Below are 17,601 nucleotides of genomic sequence, written 5' to 3'. Positions count from 1 at the left end.
AAATTCAACTTTTTAGATGATGCCCGCTGATCACTAACCAAAATTTTTTTTTCTGATTAGGTTTTCCTTTTCTTGTACAGATTACTATTTATTTTTATTTTAGTTTAGACTTTATATATTATATTATTTATACTTGTAAGATCTAATTACACTTTATTTGACTTTACAAAATAAACACTTCTCTTTACTACAAAAGATTTGAACCTCTTTATTACCTATTACCGGAATGTCAAAGGACGACATACAATAATAGGTTAATCACCTCAAAAAAAAAAAAAAAAGAAAATATTTCATAATAGGGGCAATCTCCTTTTTTTTTTTTTTCAGTTCGATGACATAGTAGCACAAAGGTTTCAAATATTTTTTTTAATGACCCATAAAAAGAAAAAAAATAGGGAAATAAGAATATCCATACGCAGCCATTCAACCCTTTTACTTAATCAACCACTGTAGTTTGGATTCGCTAATTACTATAAATAGCCAACAGGATACGTTGATATGTGGATGAATGGACGTATGAATGAATGACGTGTGAGATATGAAGAGATCATCTAATTAGAAAATGATTGACAAGCAATAATGGATGATACATGAACAAACACATCGTAGGCGGGTTTTCTTTCTTCCATGTTGATGGATTCCCCTAAAAAAAAATACATCTAGTACATGATCAAAAAAAGATGAGAGAATGATTGTGAAGTTTTATTTCATTTTGATGAGGGTGATAATAAAAAGAAGTAATATTAATAAAAAGCTATACACAAAGAGGAGCCCTAAAAAAAAATCAAAAACAAAACAATATGTCTAAATGAAGATATTTATAAAATCTAAACTACAAAAAAAAAAAAAACAACTATAAAAGAAAGACTATAAAGGTAAAGAGAGGGATGTGTGTCATCAATAAAAAAAAAAGAAGTTATGTAAAAAGAAAGAAAAAGAGAGAGAGAGAGGTGATTTAAGCACCAAGGCCATACTTTTCAGCCACCTTGGAAACATCAGCAACACCCGTCAAATGGCCTTGAAGAACAAAAGTAGGTTTGCCACTACCACCACTGGAAACACTGACAGCACCGCGAACCACACGACTTGCCACACGACGAAGTTCATCTAGATTGACACGATCGATATTTTCCAACATGGTGTCAATACCGGTCTTCTTGCCATGGACTTGTACTTGCCTTCCTAGATCTTCCAATTGTACCATACGACTTTCTAAATTCATTAAAAGAGAGCTCTTGAGTTGATTCTTGGCCCGATTCAGTTCTACATCAGAAACAGAGAAATGACCGGCATCACTTCGTGCCACTAGATCCAATTCCCGGCAAATCACTTCCACCATCGCGTTGGTATATTGAGGAGGACATGAGCCTGCAATACCAAAGAGTCCAGAATCTGTGTAGCAATGATTGAATGATTGACATGATTCCACCCAGTAATATTGATTCAGAACATTGGTGAACAAACGAGAATACATTCCTTTTCCTGGTCCACCTGCCGAGAAGGAACCACCACCACCAAGTAAAATTTGAAGTGTAGCCAATGCATAAATATCTTGATCATCAATCGAGAGACCTTCAAATGCCACATACACCTGCGTCAATGGAGATTCAGGTCCGGTTTCCAAGAATTGTGTACCACCAGTATATCTTGCAGGTTGAGTAGCAATATCGTAAGGAGTAGATGCATCCGTTGCTTTGTTACCAAATAGAGATGAGACCAAAGAAGGTTTGTTGGATGAGGCCATGACACGTTGTCGTTTCAAAGCTTCAGCATGAGTAACCACAGAATCAAGCATATCATCTTTAGAAGATACTGGGATATCACCAAAATATTTGAGAGCCAAATCCACCACTTGATCATGTTGAGCACCACAAGCTGCAATCACCATACGTTCGGGTCGATACCATGTGTTCATGTAAGATTTGATCAAGTCTGGAGTCATTGCTGCCAAGTTTTCAGGTGGGCAGAGTAAAGGATTGCCCAATGTATTACCTTGATATGCCACAGTATGTAAGATTTCCGGTAAAATCATTTCAGGTTTGGACCAGATTTCTTCAATTTCATATAATGCCGTCATGCGTTGTTCTTCCACTTCTGCAGGATCAATGTTGGGATGACAAATGACATCGGAGAGTAATGACAATACACGACCCAGGTCTTGAGAAAAGATAGCTGATTGATACATGATGGATTCGCGAGATGAGGAACACATGATATTGCCTCCTAAAGATTCCAATTCACCCACTACTTGATCTGCTGTTCGATGTTCTGTGCTCTATAGACAAAAAAAAAAAAAAAAAAAAAAAATACATGACTATTAGTACTTTAATTATTCATGATCTTAACTTATTACCTTGAAAGCTAAACGATCCAAAATATGACTAACACCACGAGTAGCAGCTGTTTCATATCGACTACCAGCATCCACATAAACACCCACTGCGCTAAAATGACCTGGAGTGTTTTCCGATGCGACACGAACACCATTAGGTAAAGTGGTGATTTTACAAAGTCCAGTAGATGCTTTTGAATATTCTTGAGTCTTAGTTGGTAATGTATTCAAATCCTATTCAACCAAATAAAATAAAATAAATAAATATGTCATAAAAAAAAAACCAAGGATATGTGTGTGTTTTTGGATATACCTTTGGATTGTAATTGATAGTTGCTTCAGTTCGTTTCAATAAAGATGGAAACCCATTGTTTCTAGTAAGAGAGGAAAAAACATTACGTCCCTGACGGGTCGTTGTTTGTAAAAGACGAGATGACATGAAAACGGACAAAAGGGAGAAAAAGAAAGGGACGAAAGGAAAGCACAAAAAAAAAAAAAAAAAAAAAAAAAAAAAAAAAAAAAAAAAAGAAAGGTCCAGGAGAATATCGGGAAAAGGACTTTTGGCTGGTTCCATTTTGACTTGTTTTCCAATATTTCAGGACCCGAATAACCAGGCTGCTAAAGCAATGATCCGGTTTGAAAATGAAGTGGGTCAGATATGGAAAGATCGCAGAAAGATGTAAAATTGGGAATTCATATAGCAAGGGATAGAATTAAAGAAAAGATGTTATGTTGACTGAGTAAAAATAATGGATGGTAGTTAACTGGATACTTTATGGTAAAGGATGATTGCATGATGATTTTATGGTGATGATTTTGTGATAATGCTTTGAATGATGAACAGTAAGAAAAAAAAAAATACAACATCATGATTGAATTTCGAGAAGATCCAGAAAAACCAATTTTTATATATAAAGTCAATATACTTTACTTCAAACACATATTTTCTAAAAATACGAATACTATACTAAAAAAAAAAAAGAGATCATATACACTAAACTAAAACAACAACGGATTAATAAATCTACACATACACACACACATACACTTTAGAGTTTGTTTTCCAAATTCTTGCTTTCCTTCAAAGCAAGAACGCTAGCAATTACTTCTTCCAAAGGAATGGTCTTGCCCTTATGTTTGGATCCAACATCATCTCGGTTGCGAACATTGACTGATTTGGTAGTTTGTTCTTCTTCACCAACGACAAAGATAAAGTTGTAATGAGACACTTCACTGTTTCTAATCTTCTTATTGAGGGTGCTGTCAGAAAGATCGGCATCGGCATAGAGACCAAGAGCAGTCAATCGAGTAACGATTTCTTCAGCATAATCAAAGTAAGGAGCAGCCACAGGGATCACACTGATTTGGCGAGGAGATAACCAGAAGGGGAATTTACCACCAAAGTGTTCAATTAAGATACCCATCATACGTTCAACGGATCCTAGAATGGCACGGTGGATGATTACAGGTCGACTCAATTTCTTATCATCGGTGGTGCTTTCAGTACGATATTCCAATTCAAAGCGCTCAGGTAATTGGAAATCAAGTTGGATGGTGGCACATTGATGTTTGCGGCGTAAAGCATCAGAGATCACAATATCAATCTTGGGACCATAGAAAGCACCATCACCAGCATTCAATTCCCAGGTGAATCCTTTTTCTTCAGCAAATCGGACAAGTGCAGCTTCCAAAGTCTATTTTTTTTTTATATATATCAAAAACAAATGTCACACTTCACATATTTTTTTTTTTATTTCGTTTGTTTCTTTTTTACCTTTTCAGCATTGTCCCACACAGAAATTTCACCAATAAAGTTATCTGGACGAGTAGAGAGCTTCAAATGGAATTCAAATCCAAATACACCATAAACATGACTCATGAATTCAAAACAGTTCGTCATTTCTTCATCGATCTGAACAAAAAAAAAAAATAAAAATAAAAAAATATCGTTTAAAACATTCATTCCATTCATTATATATATATATGTATACCTGATCTTGACGACAGAAAATATGAGCATCATCTTGTTGGAAACGACGGACACGAGTCAAACCAGAAAGAGCGCCTGAGAATTCATTACGATGAAGTACACCAAAATCAGCAAAACGTACAGGCAAATCACGATAACTACGTTCCTTGTGACCGAACATCAAACAATGACTAGGACAGTTCATGGGCTTCAAAGCAAATTCTTCCTTATCAACTTCCAAACAGAACATATTTTCTTGATACTTGGCAGCATGACCAGATTGTTTCCATAATTTGAGGTTAAACATATTTGGAGTCATGACTTCGGTGAATCCACGGACACGGTATTGTTCCTTGATCATATCCATAAGAGCATTGTAGATACGGGCACCATGAGGAAGCATGAAAGCAGAACCAGGAGATAATTCATGGAAGAAGAAAAGTTCTTGTTCCTATAAACATCTATAGAATTAGATTCCATATAACCAATTTTTTTTCTCTGTATTCACTTACACGACCAATTTTACGATGATCACGCTTGGAAGCTTCTTCAATGAATTTTTTGTATTCGGTCAATTGCTTCTTATCAGGGAAAGAGATACCATACAAACGTTGAAGAGAATCGTTTTTAGCATCACCCAAAAAGTAAGAGGCAGAATTCTAGGGATAATATAATAATAATCATTAAATTTCATTTCCTCTTCAAAACCCTTTTCTTATATATATATTTTTACCTTGGTGACAGACATTGCCTTGACACGACCAGTATGAGGAACATGAGGACCCTTACATAAATCAATCAAAGGACCACAACGATAAACAGTGGTAGAAGTACCATCGGGAATCTTGTCATTGATGATATGAACCTTGTAAGGATTGTGCTTGAACATTTCCAAGAGATTTTCCTTTGACATTTCCAATCGTTCGAATGGTTGTTTTTCTTTGGTGATCATACCAACCAACTTTTCAAGACTGGCATAATCATTTTGAGAAACGACACTATTCATAATATTTATATATTAGTATAAATGCAACATATATAATATATATATATATCTTTACCGATCCTTAAGACCCATTTCGTAATAGAAACCTTCTTCAAGAGGGGGACCAATACAAAGATGACAACCATAATGACGTTCACAAGCTTCACCCAACATATGAGCACTAGAATGCCAGAATACACGTTTTCCTTCAGGATGTTCAAAGTCCAAAAGTTCCATTTGGCAAGAATCTTCAAAAGGTCGTTCCAAATCCCATACTTCACCATTCACCTTGGCAATTACAGTACGTTCAGCAAGAGATTTGGAGATACCGAGAGCAATAGACATGGGTGAGGTTTCCCAAGAAATACCTTCCTTGACAGTACCATCAGGTAAAGTGATGTTGATAGGGACGCGAGGTTTGTCTGGCAAAAATAAAAATAAATAAATAAATAAAATTAGAACCAAACTCATAGAGAGAGTTGTCAAATAGTCAATCACTTACTTTTGATGGATTCATCATATTCAGCCTTCAAACGGTCGAACATGTCAATGCGGTGTTGTAAGTATTCGGGAGCAGGAGAAATCTAAAACAAAAGAAAAAATATATATATTAATATTTTAATCATCAAAAAAAAGATGCGTTTATATATTATTGTGTTTTTATCATGCTTACTTCCAAGGGATGTTCTGCTTCAACGCCTTTTGACTTTTTGGCTTTCTTTTCAGTTTTAGGAACGGCAGGCTTCTTATCGTTAATATTCAAATCGACCATCTTTTGTTCAACAGATGCTGACATTATAAGGGAATAATAATAATAATAATAGAAAAAAAAAAATAGAGTGGAGAAAAATAAAAAAAAAAAAAAAAAAAAGGAAGGGAAAAAAAAGGAGGGAGCTTAAAAAAGGTTCGACTTTCTTCCCTGATTGTTGTCCAAGCCACACATATTGGGTAACTGAGGTGGTTTGACTCACTGCTGCGACTGGTAATCTCACATACCTGGTACTACTTGTACCTGAAGAAATCGAGCATGAATCTTGATCATTGTTACTCATTCTCAAATTTATCTTTTTTTTTCATATGTCATTTCAACAATAAAGTATTAGATCTTCCCGTAAATACAATAATAACAAGTATGGATGAAATCATCAATGACAAAGTTGACTTTTTATTTATAAAAAAAAAAAATAGTGTATACGTATAAAATATGTAGATGAAAGAAAAAGACAATAAACTAACTACCTTATTTCTATTCTGGTTTTCCTATTAACCCTTTACCCCAATTTTGAATGACACGAGAACACTGTGTACGGATATGTTCAGATCGTTTGCCTTTCCAGAGACCAAGAGCATCCAATTGTCTTGCATGATGAACGCATTGTTCCCAATAGAATTTAGCGTACAACCGATTTTCAATGACATGCTATCAAAAAAAAAAATAAATAAATAAATAAATAAAAAATAGATCATCAGTCATCTGCCATCATCCCTAATGATACATAGTTTCTCCTTTTTTCATTATCCTACTTACATCAAAGTCAGAGAGATTGTTTTTTTCAGTTTCAGGTAATTCTACGACATAATCATCCGGTAATACCCAGAAATCACCACCACTCAAGTACGTTGAGAAAAGACAAGCTGGTCTACTATCTAGAAAGCGTTCAGCGCACCTACAAATAAAAAGGGATAGATGATTAGTATAAGTAAAAAAAAAAAAAAAAGTGTTCTTTTCTTTTTTTATAATTGACTTACCATGGTTGAATAGTTTTACTTTCAATCACTATAGGTTCATAATGAAAATCATAACGACTCACAGGATATAAAGTAGTAGCCGTCTTCCAAAGATCCAAGTCAGTTGGACCAGTATTAGGTTTCCAGTGTTTGTCCAATAAGAACATATTATCATCATCCACGAGTTCCAATAGTCGAGATTTACTGAAGGGAAGTTTGTATACAGTGCTTTCTTGTTCAGGGAATCCAAATGTAGGCACCACAAGTACATCACCATCACGTAATAGATTTTCGAACATTCCTTTGTTGGTATTCAATGTACGACGAAGATCAGTGGCAGGTACCATATTGGATGGCATTTCCATCACATATTCCGTTTGAGCGAATAGACGAGCCACATTGCGTTCAGCATTGCGAGGTACAAGAACAGAAATTCCAGCTTGTGGTGATTCTGATAGATGAATGTCGACTCTTTTTAGTAATTCTGCATGGTTGTTATATTTTTCACGTAATGTCGTCATGGTGTTTTCATCCTTATTCGTATGTAATGTTGCCGAAATAGGACCTATCCATTCATAAATAATAATAAAAACATTATTATCATTATGCCAAATGTTTTTTTTTTTTTTTGATGAAATGATCTTTCTTTTTTTTTTTTTTTTTACCTTTCCAATAATCAACTAATCGCTCTAATTCAGTCCAAGTATCAGGAGTAATCACAGTGATTAAGGTGATATCATCGTGGAGTGGTATTTCCGAAGCCTTGAGCCAAAAAGGTTTGATAGATTCAGCCGACTGATAATTTGCCTTTGCAAAGAGTTTGGACATCTTTAAACCATGTGTCATATCATCCATCATAGAATATGGTTTATCTTGATCATAAGTTCTTTGTGGGATCCAGTTATCGTTGAAACGAGCATCAAGTTTTTCAGTAGTAAACCAAGACCAAAGATGATGAAGAGATAAAAAGATGGAGAAGATGACATATAATAGAATCAAGAATCGAACAAGAGTTGATCTTGCTAATGAACCTATCCAACCAGATGATGATGTTGATTTTGCAGGACCACCAAATGCTGCTGTATGTTTATCTTGAGGTAAAAGAGGTCCAGAGGATAATGAAGGTGATGGGTCAAATATATTATTAACTTTAATATGAATCAGGTTGATATAATGTCGCCAGGATGTAATACGTGAGGATGTTGGTTTTTTAGAGGAAGAAGATAGTGATGGTGAATAAGCACCCATAGTAGATTGTGTTTCTTGAATAGGATAAAGATGACTAGTTGTTGCAGAGTTAGTAGATGGTTTCCTTTGATGAGAATGGGCTCGAGTGTTTTTGGAGATGGAAGATGACCTAGAATGATGAGGTCGAGGAGGTGAAATGGTGTCAGACATATATTTTTGGTTGTTTTGTTTTCCCTTTCTGCTGCAAGGGGGCGGAAGGAGGTAGTCAAAGTTGCACCAAATAAGAAATATATATAGAAAGAATAAAAGTAACAAAAAATAAAATAAAAAAAAAAAGAATAAAATAAATTGTAGTCAATTTGGGCCAGAACCATCCTCCTTACTACAATTTTAGTCTCAGCAACAAATTGATTCAATTCAACTATACTTTCTCTCTCTCTCTTTCTCTCTACAAGAATAGATTTCTCTTTTTTTTATGATAATTCTAAAATATTTGGAATCAAATTTGAATAAAATTTTTTCATTGTCATCAATTGATCTATTATGAACTTATGGTCAAGAACAAACTATCCAAAAACTCTCATATCTAGTTTTCGTATCCCGCCTTTTTTTTTTCCCTTTTCTTCCCACCAACCCGCGATCGTGCCTTTCTTTTTTCTTGTTCCGTGTCTTTTTTTTTTTAATGACTCCATGGAGGGAACAATTTGCTGTCATTGATCTTACTGAACCTGAAACTGAGGTTATCAATTCTACAGAAACACGTTCATCCAAACGAAAATCAAGGTCCAGCCACCAGAATTCAGAAGTAAGTTTTCCTTTGAAAGCTTGGACTTTGTTTATGCACTTACTAACTCTTCTATATGTTCTTATTTAGCTTCAAGATCTCCACGTTCAGTATCAAAACCTTAAAGATGAATTGTGTACCATTGACAACGATATATTACAAACTGGTATCGCAGCAGAAAAGCGAAGATTGGCAGATAAGAGGTAAAAGCATAGACATAGGCACAAAAGCATTCAACGTCCAATGGCTAACTTTTTTTTTTTTTTTTTGTAGAACAAAGTGCCTAGATAAAATGGAACAACTTCAAGTAAGGATAGCCACTGCAGAATCTTTAATATCAATACCAACAACTAGCACCAATCTAGCATCCTATCGACGGACGAATGATGCTACTGGAGAAACTCCATCTTCCAAACGTCCTCATCTCATAACAAGTCAGACAAGAACAGCAAGCAAAGAAAGTCAAGGCAATTATCCGTGGTCACGAGACGTTTTGAAGGCACTTCAACAAAGTTTTCGACTGACGACGTTTCGACCTAATCAACTTGAAGCCATCAATGCTACCTTGGCAGGAAAAGACGTGTTTGTATTAATGCCGACTGGTGGAGGAAAAAGTTTATGTTATCAGCTACCTGCGATTATTCAACGACATAACCGACGTGGTTTGACAGTAGTGATATCTCCTTTATTATCTTTGATGCATGATCAAGTGGTACAACTAGTGAAAAGCCGGGGCATTGCAGCCACCTTTTTGAACAGTGATGTCCCAGCAGCTCGACGACAATGGATCTTTGATGAATTAGAAGCTCAGACTCTCACCATGCATCTTTTATATACGACACCTGAACAAATACAAAATTCTTACCAATTACAATCAGCCCTCTCGTCCTTGGCTCAACGAAACCTTTTGGCTAGAATCGTGGTGGATGAAGCTCACTGTGTCTCACAATGGGGTCATGATTTTCGTCCAGAATATTCTCTCCTTGGCTCCTTGAGGCCCAAGTTTCCCGATGTACCCTGGATGGCCCTGACAGCTACAGCTACTGCTCGAGTGCAAAAGGATATTATCCAATCTTTATGTATGGAAAGATGTCAAGTATTGAAACAAAGTTTTCACCGAACGAACTTGATGTAAGTAAATACTACGACCAAAAAAAAAAAAAAAAAAAAAAGAAAAGAATGATACTTACATCTATTATAATGTTACTATCTCAGTTACCAAGTGATTCGAAAAACAAGTACAAAAGAATATCGTCAAGACATGCGAGACTTTATCAAATCATTTGGACCAACGGCTACGGGAATCGTGTACTGTCACACCAAATCTCAATGTGAGATACTGGCGAAAGAACTTTGTGATCACGGTATCAAAAGCAATTATTATCACTCTACGGTTTCAAGTGCAATGAAGCTCAAGTTACAGCAAGATTGGCAAAGTGGGAAATTTCAAGTCATGGTGGCAACAATAGCATTTGGTATGGGAATTGACAAGGCCGATGTTCGTTATGTGATTCATGATTCATTATCATCAACCATCGAAGGCTATTACCAAGAAACAGGACGTGGTGGCCGAGATGGACAACCAGCTATTTGTCGTTTGTATTATACGTATTCCGATGCACAAGCACATCGCGTGATGATTCATCGAACGAAACTATCAGGACAATCTGACCGACGAGAAAACGAACAATTGAATGCCATGATACGTTACTGTGAAAATCAAACTGAATGTCGACGTTCTTTGTTACTGGCCCATTTTAACGAACCATTTGACCAAGCACTCTGTCGAAAACAGTGTGATCACTGCTGTGAAACAACTGCCACAATTACTTCAATCACATTCAGTCCAGACGAAATCAAATCAGTGATCACTCTTTTACAGCAATTGGGTAGAGACAAGGTCACATTATTACAGCTTGTAGACATGTGCCGGGGATCACAGGCAAAGCCGCTTGTGGAAAAAGGATATACTCAATGCAATGGTTACGGACAACTAGCAGGTCGGGACAAAGTTGCGGTGGAACGACTTCTTATTTATCTGATTTTGGATGGTATTCTAGTGGAAAAGACGAAATTATCAAACAAGTTTGCCAGAATATATATCTCTGTAAGTTACCATCGTCTTTTTTTTCTAAAAAGAAAAAGAAATAGAAGGATAGTTTTATTGATGACTCCTATTATTCTCTTTATTCTTGAACATAGATTGGGCCCCATATATCACTGTCCAACATTCGGAATAGTGTGACGATCGATATTGAAACAAAGGAAAAAGTAAGATCAACAACAGCAGCATCCTCTGAAACAGCTTCATCGTCAGCACCATCGGCTTCATCACCTACATCCACAACAAGAACAACGTCATCCACAGTTTTACAAATAATTAAAAGAGATTGTTATCAAGCTTTACAAGTAGAAAGAACAAAGGTAAGAGCAAAATATGCGAAATTTATCTTTTCTAATCTATTTGTATAGTTAACAAGGAAACATGGTCCCAATTCGAAATTAGATGATTCAACATTACATACTCTGGTAAAAAAAAAAAAAAATCAATTTGTTTCTTATGCAACTCATTTTTTTTTTATTGTGTTAGGCCAATCGATTACCCAACAGTATTATGGAATTCCTTCAACTAACTGAGATCTCTGATCAAATATATGAAACCTATGGACAACCGTTACTGAAAATATGTAAGGCATATCGGGCAAAGGCACATCGTAGTTTGTAGTATAGTCATTCATTTATATTCATTGTATTATATAATAAAGCATTCATTTTTTATTTTATATGTTTATTTCATTTAAATGTGTGTATTTTTTTTATTATTATTATTTGGTAAACAAAAGATAAAAGTAGGGAAGGAGGAGAAGGGAATATACTTTGTACAGATGGTAATAAATATAAAAAGGTAAGGAGAAGAATCTATTTATTTTTCAACATGATCCGAAGTTCCTTTCATTTCACGACCCATCATTTCCATCATGACTTGATTACACATTTTGGCGTAAGGGTTTTCATTGACAGCAATATTGCGTGCAATAGGATTTCCAAGTTTGGCACCTATCCATTTAAAAAAAAAAAAAAGGAAGATTAGTTTTCTGAATTTTTACATATTTTTTTTTTTAAAATTACCCATTTCAAAATCGGCTCGAGAACCTTGCATATCCCCATGTTGTCGTTTGATGATAGCACGTTGTGTATAAGCTTGACGTAACACTTTGGGCTGACCTTGACCTAATTCAATGACTTTACTGAGATCTTCCAATGCCTTATCATCATCTTTTCTTAATCGATAAATTTGAGCCCTAAGTTATAATCAACAAAGATGAGTGTGTGTCTCCTCTTTTTCCTTATATGTATGATGCCATTTTTTTTTTTTTTTTTTTTTACCTATTGTTGTAAGCAGATGCATAATCCTTTTCAAGAGCAAGACATTGATTTAATATTTCCAATGCACCTTCTAAATCATCCTTTTCTGCCAAATCTACTGCTTGTCTTTCCATGGATTTAAGCTTGTTGAGCAACTCTGGTTCAATCACCTTGACTAAGAAATATATTAAAAAAAAAGTCAATACCGATATCGAGATAGTATATGCCTCTCCATCTTTTTTGTTATCCTTTCTCAACAACTCGTTTTCTTCTTTTTCTTTTTTTTTTTTTTTTTACCTGGATTATCCTCTACAGTCTGTGATACGGAATCAAGAGGGAGTCCTTGTACTTCTATAAAAGACAGAATATAAGGTTACCAAAAAAAAAAAAAAGAATATCATGTTATTGTCTTACCTGGGTTAAAGATACGTTCTAAAATAGCATCGTCATTTCGATTCATGTTGAATAATATAGTAGAAGAATGTAAATTAGTTTGAAAATAGTCAAAAAGAAAAAGAAGAGAGAAAGAAACAAAAGAAAAATTAAAAACCAACTTTTTTTTTAAAAAATAAGGCGTGAGAAAAAAAAAGGCGGGGAAAGAGTTATGCGGACGGAAATTGATCAGTTTGACTCTAATGGTTTTCCGAGAGTCCTTCAAAGGTTCTTGATTCGCTGGGACCATTATGTTATTTGTTAATGGCCAAAAATAATAAAACATAATCTTCTATATATTGATAAACCTCATTATTCTCTGAAAACAATAGGAAAAAGATATTATTACTCAATAGGCTATCATTTCATCTTCAAGGAGGTTGTTCCGATATCGGATCAGTTGTTCCGGTTGTTGATAAAAAAAATACAAAAAGAGATGGTATATGTCAATTTATTAAAAATTATATAGTTAAATGGATGTACAAAGTATAAAAAGGTAGAAAAGGAGGGGAATCTATCATAAATAAATAAATAAAAGAATGGATTGGAAATATATATATATGTATTTATATATGTAATGTATAAAATACTAAATACTAAAAAAAAAAAAAAAAAGGTAGGGAATCAGATAGTTCGTTTGTATAAACCACATTTGATCATAGTCCAAGTCATCATGATTAAACAAAGTAATGCAGCCATTATACCAATCAAATAAGTGTTCCGGAAGCACACAGTTCCTTGACAAATATGGACACCTTGTTTTTCAGCTTGTTGATCATACAATGCGCCAAACAATACATTGAACACTTGACTTCCTAAAGCAGGTGCAAATAAAAGAATACCCCAATTGCGTGCAAATACCTACATATAATATAAATATTGAATTTTGTTTGTATTTGTATAGAATGTACTTACATTGGTACCAAATTCAGCTGCAGCAGCTGGAGCAATACCAAAAGCCAAACCATACACCAAAGCCATAGTCACAGTACAAGGAATCAATGTATCAGAGGATGAAACTAAGGTCACCAGGTATAGTTGAGAAAGAATCAAACCCACAATCCCCATCCAATAGACCCATAATCGATGAATACCATATCGATTCTTCAATATATCACTGAGAGTTCCGAATACAGCGCGAGCAGTACAATTAGAGATACTAAAGAGAGAAACATGGATGTTGCGTACATGTTGAGGATTTTCATTATCATCAGTAAGAGATAATAAGATCTGTCCAATGCTTGCCAAATAAACATAACCAATTCCCAATACAACAAATAAGGCCACAAACAAAGTAAGACTTACAGGATGAGTAAAAAGAGCAAGACCAGAAATCGATTCTTCTTCTTCTTTTTGTTGTTCATTCATCACTTCCACAGTATCATGAGCATAATTGATAGGCTTTTTAATGTTGTGATTATTGTAATTGATATTGTTGGCCAATAAAGGAGTGTCGGCAAATTCATCATCATCATCATCATCATGACTATCATCATCAACTAAGGTTGGATGGCTTGAACATCCATCATCATCTAGATCCATATCAGAAGGATAAATAGGGCGATAAATCACATCTTCATCATCATATTTCTTGTCATCAGAGAGTGGACCAAGTATAAAAGAAGGGATCAGCATACCAGCTGCTGTCACCACCGATAAAAACATAAGGAATTCATAAGTATTTTCATCACCACCACCATTTGGATTGTTTTTAAAGAAATGATCATTGATTTGAGAAAAGATTAAACCACATAGACCCAAGACAGCACTAGTAAATCCCATAGCCATACCACGATGATGTCGGAAGTTATAAGACTAGAAGGAAAAAAAAAAAAAAAAAGATAGGAGTTAGAATCATCTAGTTGACCCCCTCTCTCAAATAACATCTACTTTCTCAGTTTTCCATATCTTCCACTCCTTTTTTATACCTGATTCTCTAATGCACAAATATATGCGGCAGCACTAGCGAATCCTGTCAATACCAAGTAAATAGCGCATAGCTGAAAATGAGAAGGTAATCGACCAATATAAGTTTGTGCCAATAAAAAGTTGCCAAAGAATCCAAAACAAGCTGCTACTCGTAAAGTACTATCAAAAAAAAAAAATTATTTTTTTTTTCAATATAAAGAATAGACTTACCTTGAAGAACCTAATCTTTCAATCATCCATGAACACAATGGACCAGAAAAGGAAACACCTAAAAAACAAGCGGTACTGACCAAACTATTTTCTAATGCTGTCCAGTGAAACTTGGTGGCTAAAGAAGTACCATAGGTTGGAAAGATATATTGTGGACCAGACACACTGGCTACCAATAAAGCCATAATAAATGATAAGGCTAAATGACTTGGTTTACGTTTTAACATAATGATCAATAAGTAAAGTTACGATAGAGAGAGAGAGTGGGGAGACAATAGAAAAAAAAAAAAAGAATGAAAAATAAAAGAGAAAGAGAGAAAGAGAAATGAAAAGAATCTTAATATAAATGGAAATCTTTAAACTCGCTTTCTTATTGGATGCTTTGTGGAACTTTGGATTCATGCCCCGCTAGGATCTTCCCTCCCACATTAGTTTCTTTTTTTTTTTTTTTTCTGCTTGCTCTCCTTTTTTAGATCTGTGTCGCCTATCAGTTTATCTCTTTTTTTTTTTTCCTAGCTTAATAGGGTGATGATTTATATATAGAATAAATATATCTAGTATAGATGATTTAAAACAAATATAACATATAATTTATCCAATCAATTGAATTGATCCTATCTATTACGACACTTGTATTAAGCAGTCATAAATATACAATTTCTCTTTAATGGTAATACAGAATAACGTGATCCTCCATTCTTGTTTTTCATTTTGATCGATCTATGATTGGTTCAATCCTATTCCATAAAAAAAAGAAAAATCATATACTGCAAAAAGATGAGGTCCCGTTATTTGTATAATGACTAGACGTACTCGATCCTTTTTTTTTTTTTTCATCAAGACAAAATGGATCCCCTGATGGATATCATTCAAGACGTGATGTTCCCCCCTCAGCCTCTCTCTATTCCAATAAATGTTTTGATGGTCATTTGATCTTACCTAGGCACAGCTTTTTATGGCCTATCATATTATGTAAGTTAAAAAGAAAAAGAAGAAAGGGAGAGTGTATAATACTAAGATATTCCTACGTGATGAAATTTCATGAGTGAGAGACAAAATAAAAAAAAAAGTACAATATATGATTTTATATACAAAATGAGGATTTCAAAAAAAAAAAAAAATTATCTAATAAACTGTAATGATATCTACAAAAATAATAACTTTTCTTTTCACAATATCTAAACTATATGAATAAGAGGGGATGTTTCGTGATAATAAAATCCAATACCAATACGATAAGCACCTGGAGGTATCTGTTCATCCACAGTCCATATATAACTGAGATCCGTGAGTTTGACATTACTATCAATTTTGTGTACATATCGTTCATCTCGACGTGATTCCGGTGGTAAAAGACCAACTATAATGAAATAAATACATAAATAAGTATTTATTATCTATCACTATGAGAAATGACTTACTAATTGTTTGTGAAGTACTTGCTGCAGCATAACCATATATTGGAAACTCAGTACCAGCTGTCAGTTGCCTATAAAAGTAGAGAAAAGAGGTTCATTTTTATTTTTTATTTTTTTATTTTTATTTTTTTTTTTTTATTTTTTTTTACCAAGTAATATTGACATGTTCACCCTGTTTTATTGTTGTACCTTCAGGAGGTGAGAGGATAGAAAATGGAGCATGAGGTTCATTGAGATAAGCTTGAGTATATTGTATCAAAGAACATAAAAGTAAATAAAAAGAAAAAATAAGATAATGTCTAGTAGTTGGCTTCATCTTATTTGGAAGACATAGGAAGAGGAAGGAGCAAAAAAAAAAAAAAAGACAAGTTAAAAGAAGATTTGAAATCCAGACATAGGAAAGTTTTTTATTGCACTGGTAATATAAGGTAAAAAAGAGAGAAAAGAGTATTTACAGATTACATTGGAGAAATTCAAAAAAGGAGAAGGAAGTATCATTCGTCGTCCACACCATATCGTCTATTAAAAAAAAAAAAAAAAAAAAGATGAATATATATATATATATATTTATCAGAATAATTCTGTACTTACGCTTTCATTTCCTTGAGTTCTTCTTCTTTCTTTTGTAGATTCAATTTCTTTGTGATCTTGTTTTGTTGATAATATAATACAATGAGATAGCGTCCAAGAATGTTGAAACCTTGTAAATGTTCACAAGCATTCTTTGCATCAAAGATATCTTCATATATCACAAATGCTGTTCCTCGTGTATCTTGAGCATTACCACTATAAAAAGATGGAATAAGTGTTTGGTTTTTCTTAAATAGTATACTTTTATACTTACACTCGAATCTGTCGAATGGCTCCATATTTTCCAAATACTTCGTACATTTCTTCTGTTGTGATTTTAAAAGGTAGATTTCTATTCATAATACAATTGAGTTAGTTTTATGTTTTAACAATTAGATCAACTTGTTAGAATTTCATTTACCTAACGAAAAGGACACGATTGACATCGGGAGGTAAACGTGCCTATAAAAGAAGATGGAAGAAAATAAATAAATAGCTAAAAATGATATAAGTTTGACTTACAGATCGTTGAGCATTCATTTCTATTAAATATATATTTAAAGAAAAAAGAGAAATGGAAATGGAAAAAATGAGAAACTATTAAGTACGCCCGTTGACTGCTATCGTCGGGGTTTTCCATGCCTATTTTTTTTATTTGGAACAAAAAGCTTGTTGTTGTTCCTTTCATTC

The 17,601-nt window shown here is 34.2% G+C and overlaps 8 protein-coding genes across 8 annotated transcripts; 1 reads left to right on the top strand and 7 right to left on the bottom strand.

Annotated features, from left to right (window-relative positions):
- Window positions 1-836: 836 nt before the first annotated feature.
- Window positions 837-2,809, bottom strand: BX664DRAFT_329787 (Metalloenzyme, LuxS/M16 peptidase-like protein). Its single transcript, XM_051544862.1, has 3 exons — window positions 2,646-2,809; window positions 2,354-2,566; window positions 837-2,275 (listed from the first exon to the last, which is right to left on the bottom strand). The coding sequence occupies exons 1-3, from the start codon at window positions 2,769-2,771 to the stop codon at window positions 956-958; spliced, it is 1,659 nt and encodes a 552-aa protein (XP_051401923.1). The 5' UTR covers window positions 2,772-2,809; the 3' UTR covers window positions 837-955.
- Window positions 2,810-3,291: 482 nt separating this feature from the next.
- BX664DRAFT_108230 (uncharacterized protein) lies at window positions 3,292-6,130 on the bottom strand. The gene is made up of 8 exons (XM_051539690.1): window positions 5,960-6,130; window positions 5,789-5,870; window positions 5,363-5,708; window positions 5,035-5,299; window positions 4,814-4,960; window positions 4,324-4,752; window positions 4,107-4,244; window positions 3,292-4,026 (listed from the first exon to the last, which is right to left on the bottom strand). The coding sequence occupies exons 1-8, from the start codon at window positions 6,080-6,082 to the stop codon at window positions 3,382-3,384; spliced, it is 2,175 nt and encodes a 724-aa protein (XP_051401922.1). The 5' UTR covers window positions 6,083-6,130; the 3' UTR covers window positions 3,292-3,381.
- A 402-nt stretch (window positions 6,131-6,532) lies between these two features.
- Window positions 6,533-7,860, bottom strand: BX664DRAFT_364963 (uncharacterized protein; the record flags this gene model as incomplete). Its single annotated transcript, XM_051548443.1, has 4 exons — window positions 6,533-6,706; window positions 6,815-6,953; window positions 7,036-7,579; window positions 7,680-7,860. The coding sequence occupies 4 exons, from the start codon at window positions 7,858-7,860 to the stop codon at window positions 6,533-6,535; spliced, it is 1,038 nt and encodes a 345-aa protein (XP_051401921.1).
- Window positions 7,861-8,843: 983 nt separating this feature from the next.
- On the top strand, window positions 8,844-11,769 carry BX664DRAFT_278455 (P-loop containing nucleoside triphosphate hydrolase protein). The gene is made up of 7 exons (XM_051541405.1): window positions 8,844-9,007; window positions 9,077-9,189; window positions 9,260-10,117; window positions 10,202-11,093; window positions 11,189-11,410; window positions 11,459-11,515; window positions 11,577-11,769. The coding sequence occupies exons 1-7, from the start codon at window positions 8,885-8,887 to the stop codon at window positions 11,709-11,711; spliced, it is 2,400 nt and encodes a 799-aa protein (XP_051401920.1). The 5' UTR covers window positions 8,844-8,884; the 3' UTR covers window positions 11,712-11,769.
- Window positions 11,757-12,861, bottom strand: BX664DRAFT_329782 (uncharacterized protein). The gene is made up of 5 exons (XM_051544861.1): window positions 12,767-12,861; window positions 12,650-12,703; window positions 12,374-12,527; window positions 12,116-12,288; window positions 11,757-12,043 (listed from the first exon to the last, which is right to left on the bottom strand). The coding sequence occupies exons 1-5, from the start codon at window positions 12,810-12,812 to the stop codon at window positions 11,910-11,912; spliced, it is 561 nt and encodes a 186-aa protein (XP_051401919.1). The 5' UTR covers window positions 12,813-12,861; the 3' UTR covers window positions 11,757-11,909.
- Window positions 12,862-13,382: 521 nt separating this feature from the next.
- Window positions 13,383-15,213, bottom strand: BX664DRAFT_329780 (major facilitator superfamily domain-containing protein). The gene is made up of 3 exons (XM_051544860.1): window positions 14,924-15,213; window positions 14,713-14,872; window positions 13,383-14,599 (listed from the first exon to the last, which is right to left on the bottom strand). The coding sequence occupies exons 1-3, from the start codon at window positions 15,148-15,150 to the stop codon at window positions 13,646-13,648; spliced, it is 1,341 nt and encodes a 446-aa protein (XP_051401918.1). The 5' UTR covers window positions 15,151-15,213; the 3' UTR covers window positions 13,383-13,645.
- Window positions 15,214-16,020: 807 nt separating this feature from the next.
- Window positions 16,021-16,693, bottom strand: BX664DRAFT_329777 (uncharacterized protein). The gene is made up of 3 exons (XM_051544859.1): window positions 16,491-16,693; window positions 16,345-16,412; window positions 16,021-16,283 (listed from the first exon to the last, which is right to left on the bottom strand). Exons 1-3 carry the CDS (start codon window positions 16,655-16,657, stop codon window positions 16,102-16,104), a joined length of 417 nt encoding a protein of 138 aa, XP_051401917.1. The 5' UTR covers window positions 16,658-16,693; the 3' UTR covers window positions 16,021-16,101.
- Window positions 16,694-16,716: 23 nt separating this feature from the next.
- BX664DRAFT_295228 (uncharacterized protein) lies at window positions 16,717-17,462 on the bottom strand. Its single transcript, XM_051542139.1, has 5 exons — window positions 17,434-17,462; window positions 17,333-17,373; window positions 17,186-17,263; window positions 16,933-17,127; window positions 16,717-16,860 (listed from the first exon to the last, which is right to left on the bottom strand). Exons 1-5 carry the CDS (start codon window positions 17,449-17,451, stop codon window positions 16,836-16,838), a joined length of 357 nt encoding a protein of 118 aa, XP_051401916.1. The 5' UTR covers window positions 17,452-17,462; the 3' UTR covers window positions 16,717-16,835.
- Between the last annotated feature and the right edge of the window lie 139 nt (window positions 17,463-17,601).

The sequence above is a fragment of the Halteromyces radiatus genome (genome assembly GCF_025201355.1).
Source record: "Halteromyces radiatus strain CBS 162.75 chromosome Unknown BX664scaffold_3, whole genome shotgun sequence".
Lineage (NCBI taxonomy): Eukaryota > Fungi > Mucoromycota > Mucoromycetes > Mucorales > Cunninghamellaceae > Halteromyces > Halteromyces radiatus.
The sequence above is the reverse complement of the archived record's forward strand: the minus strand, read 5'-3'. Positions and strand labels throughout refer to the sequence as shown.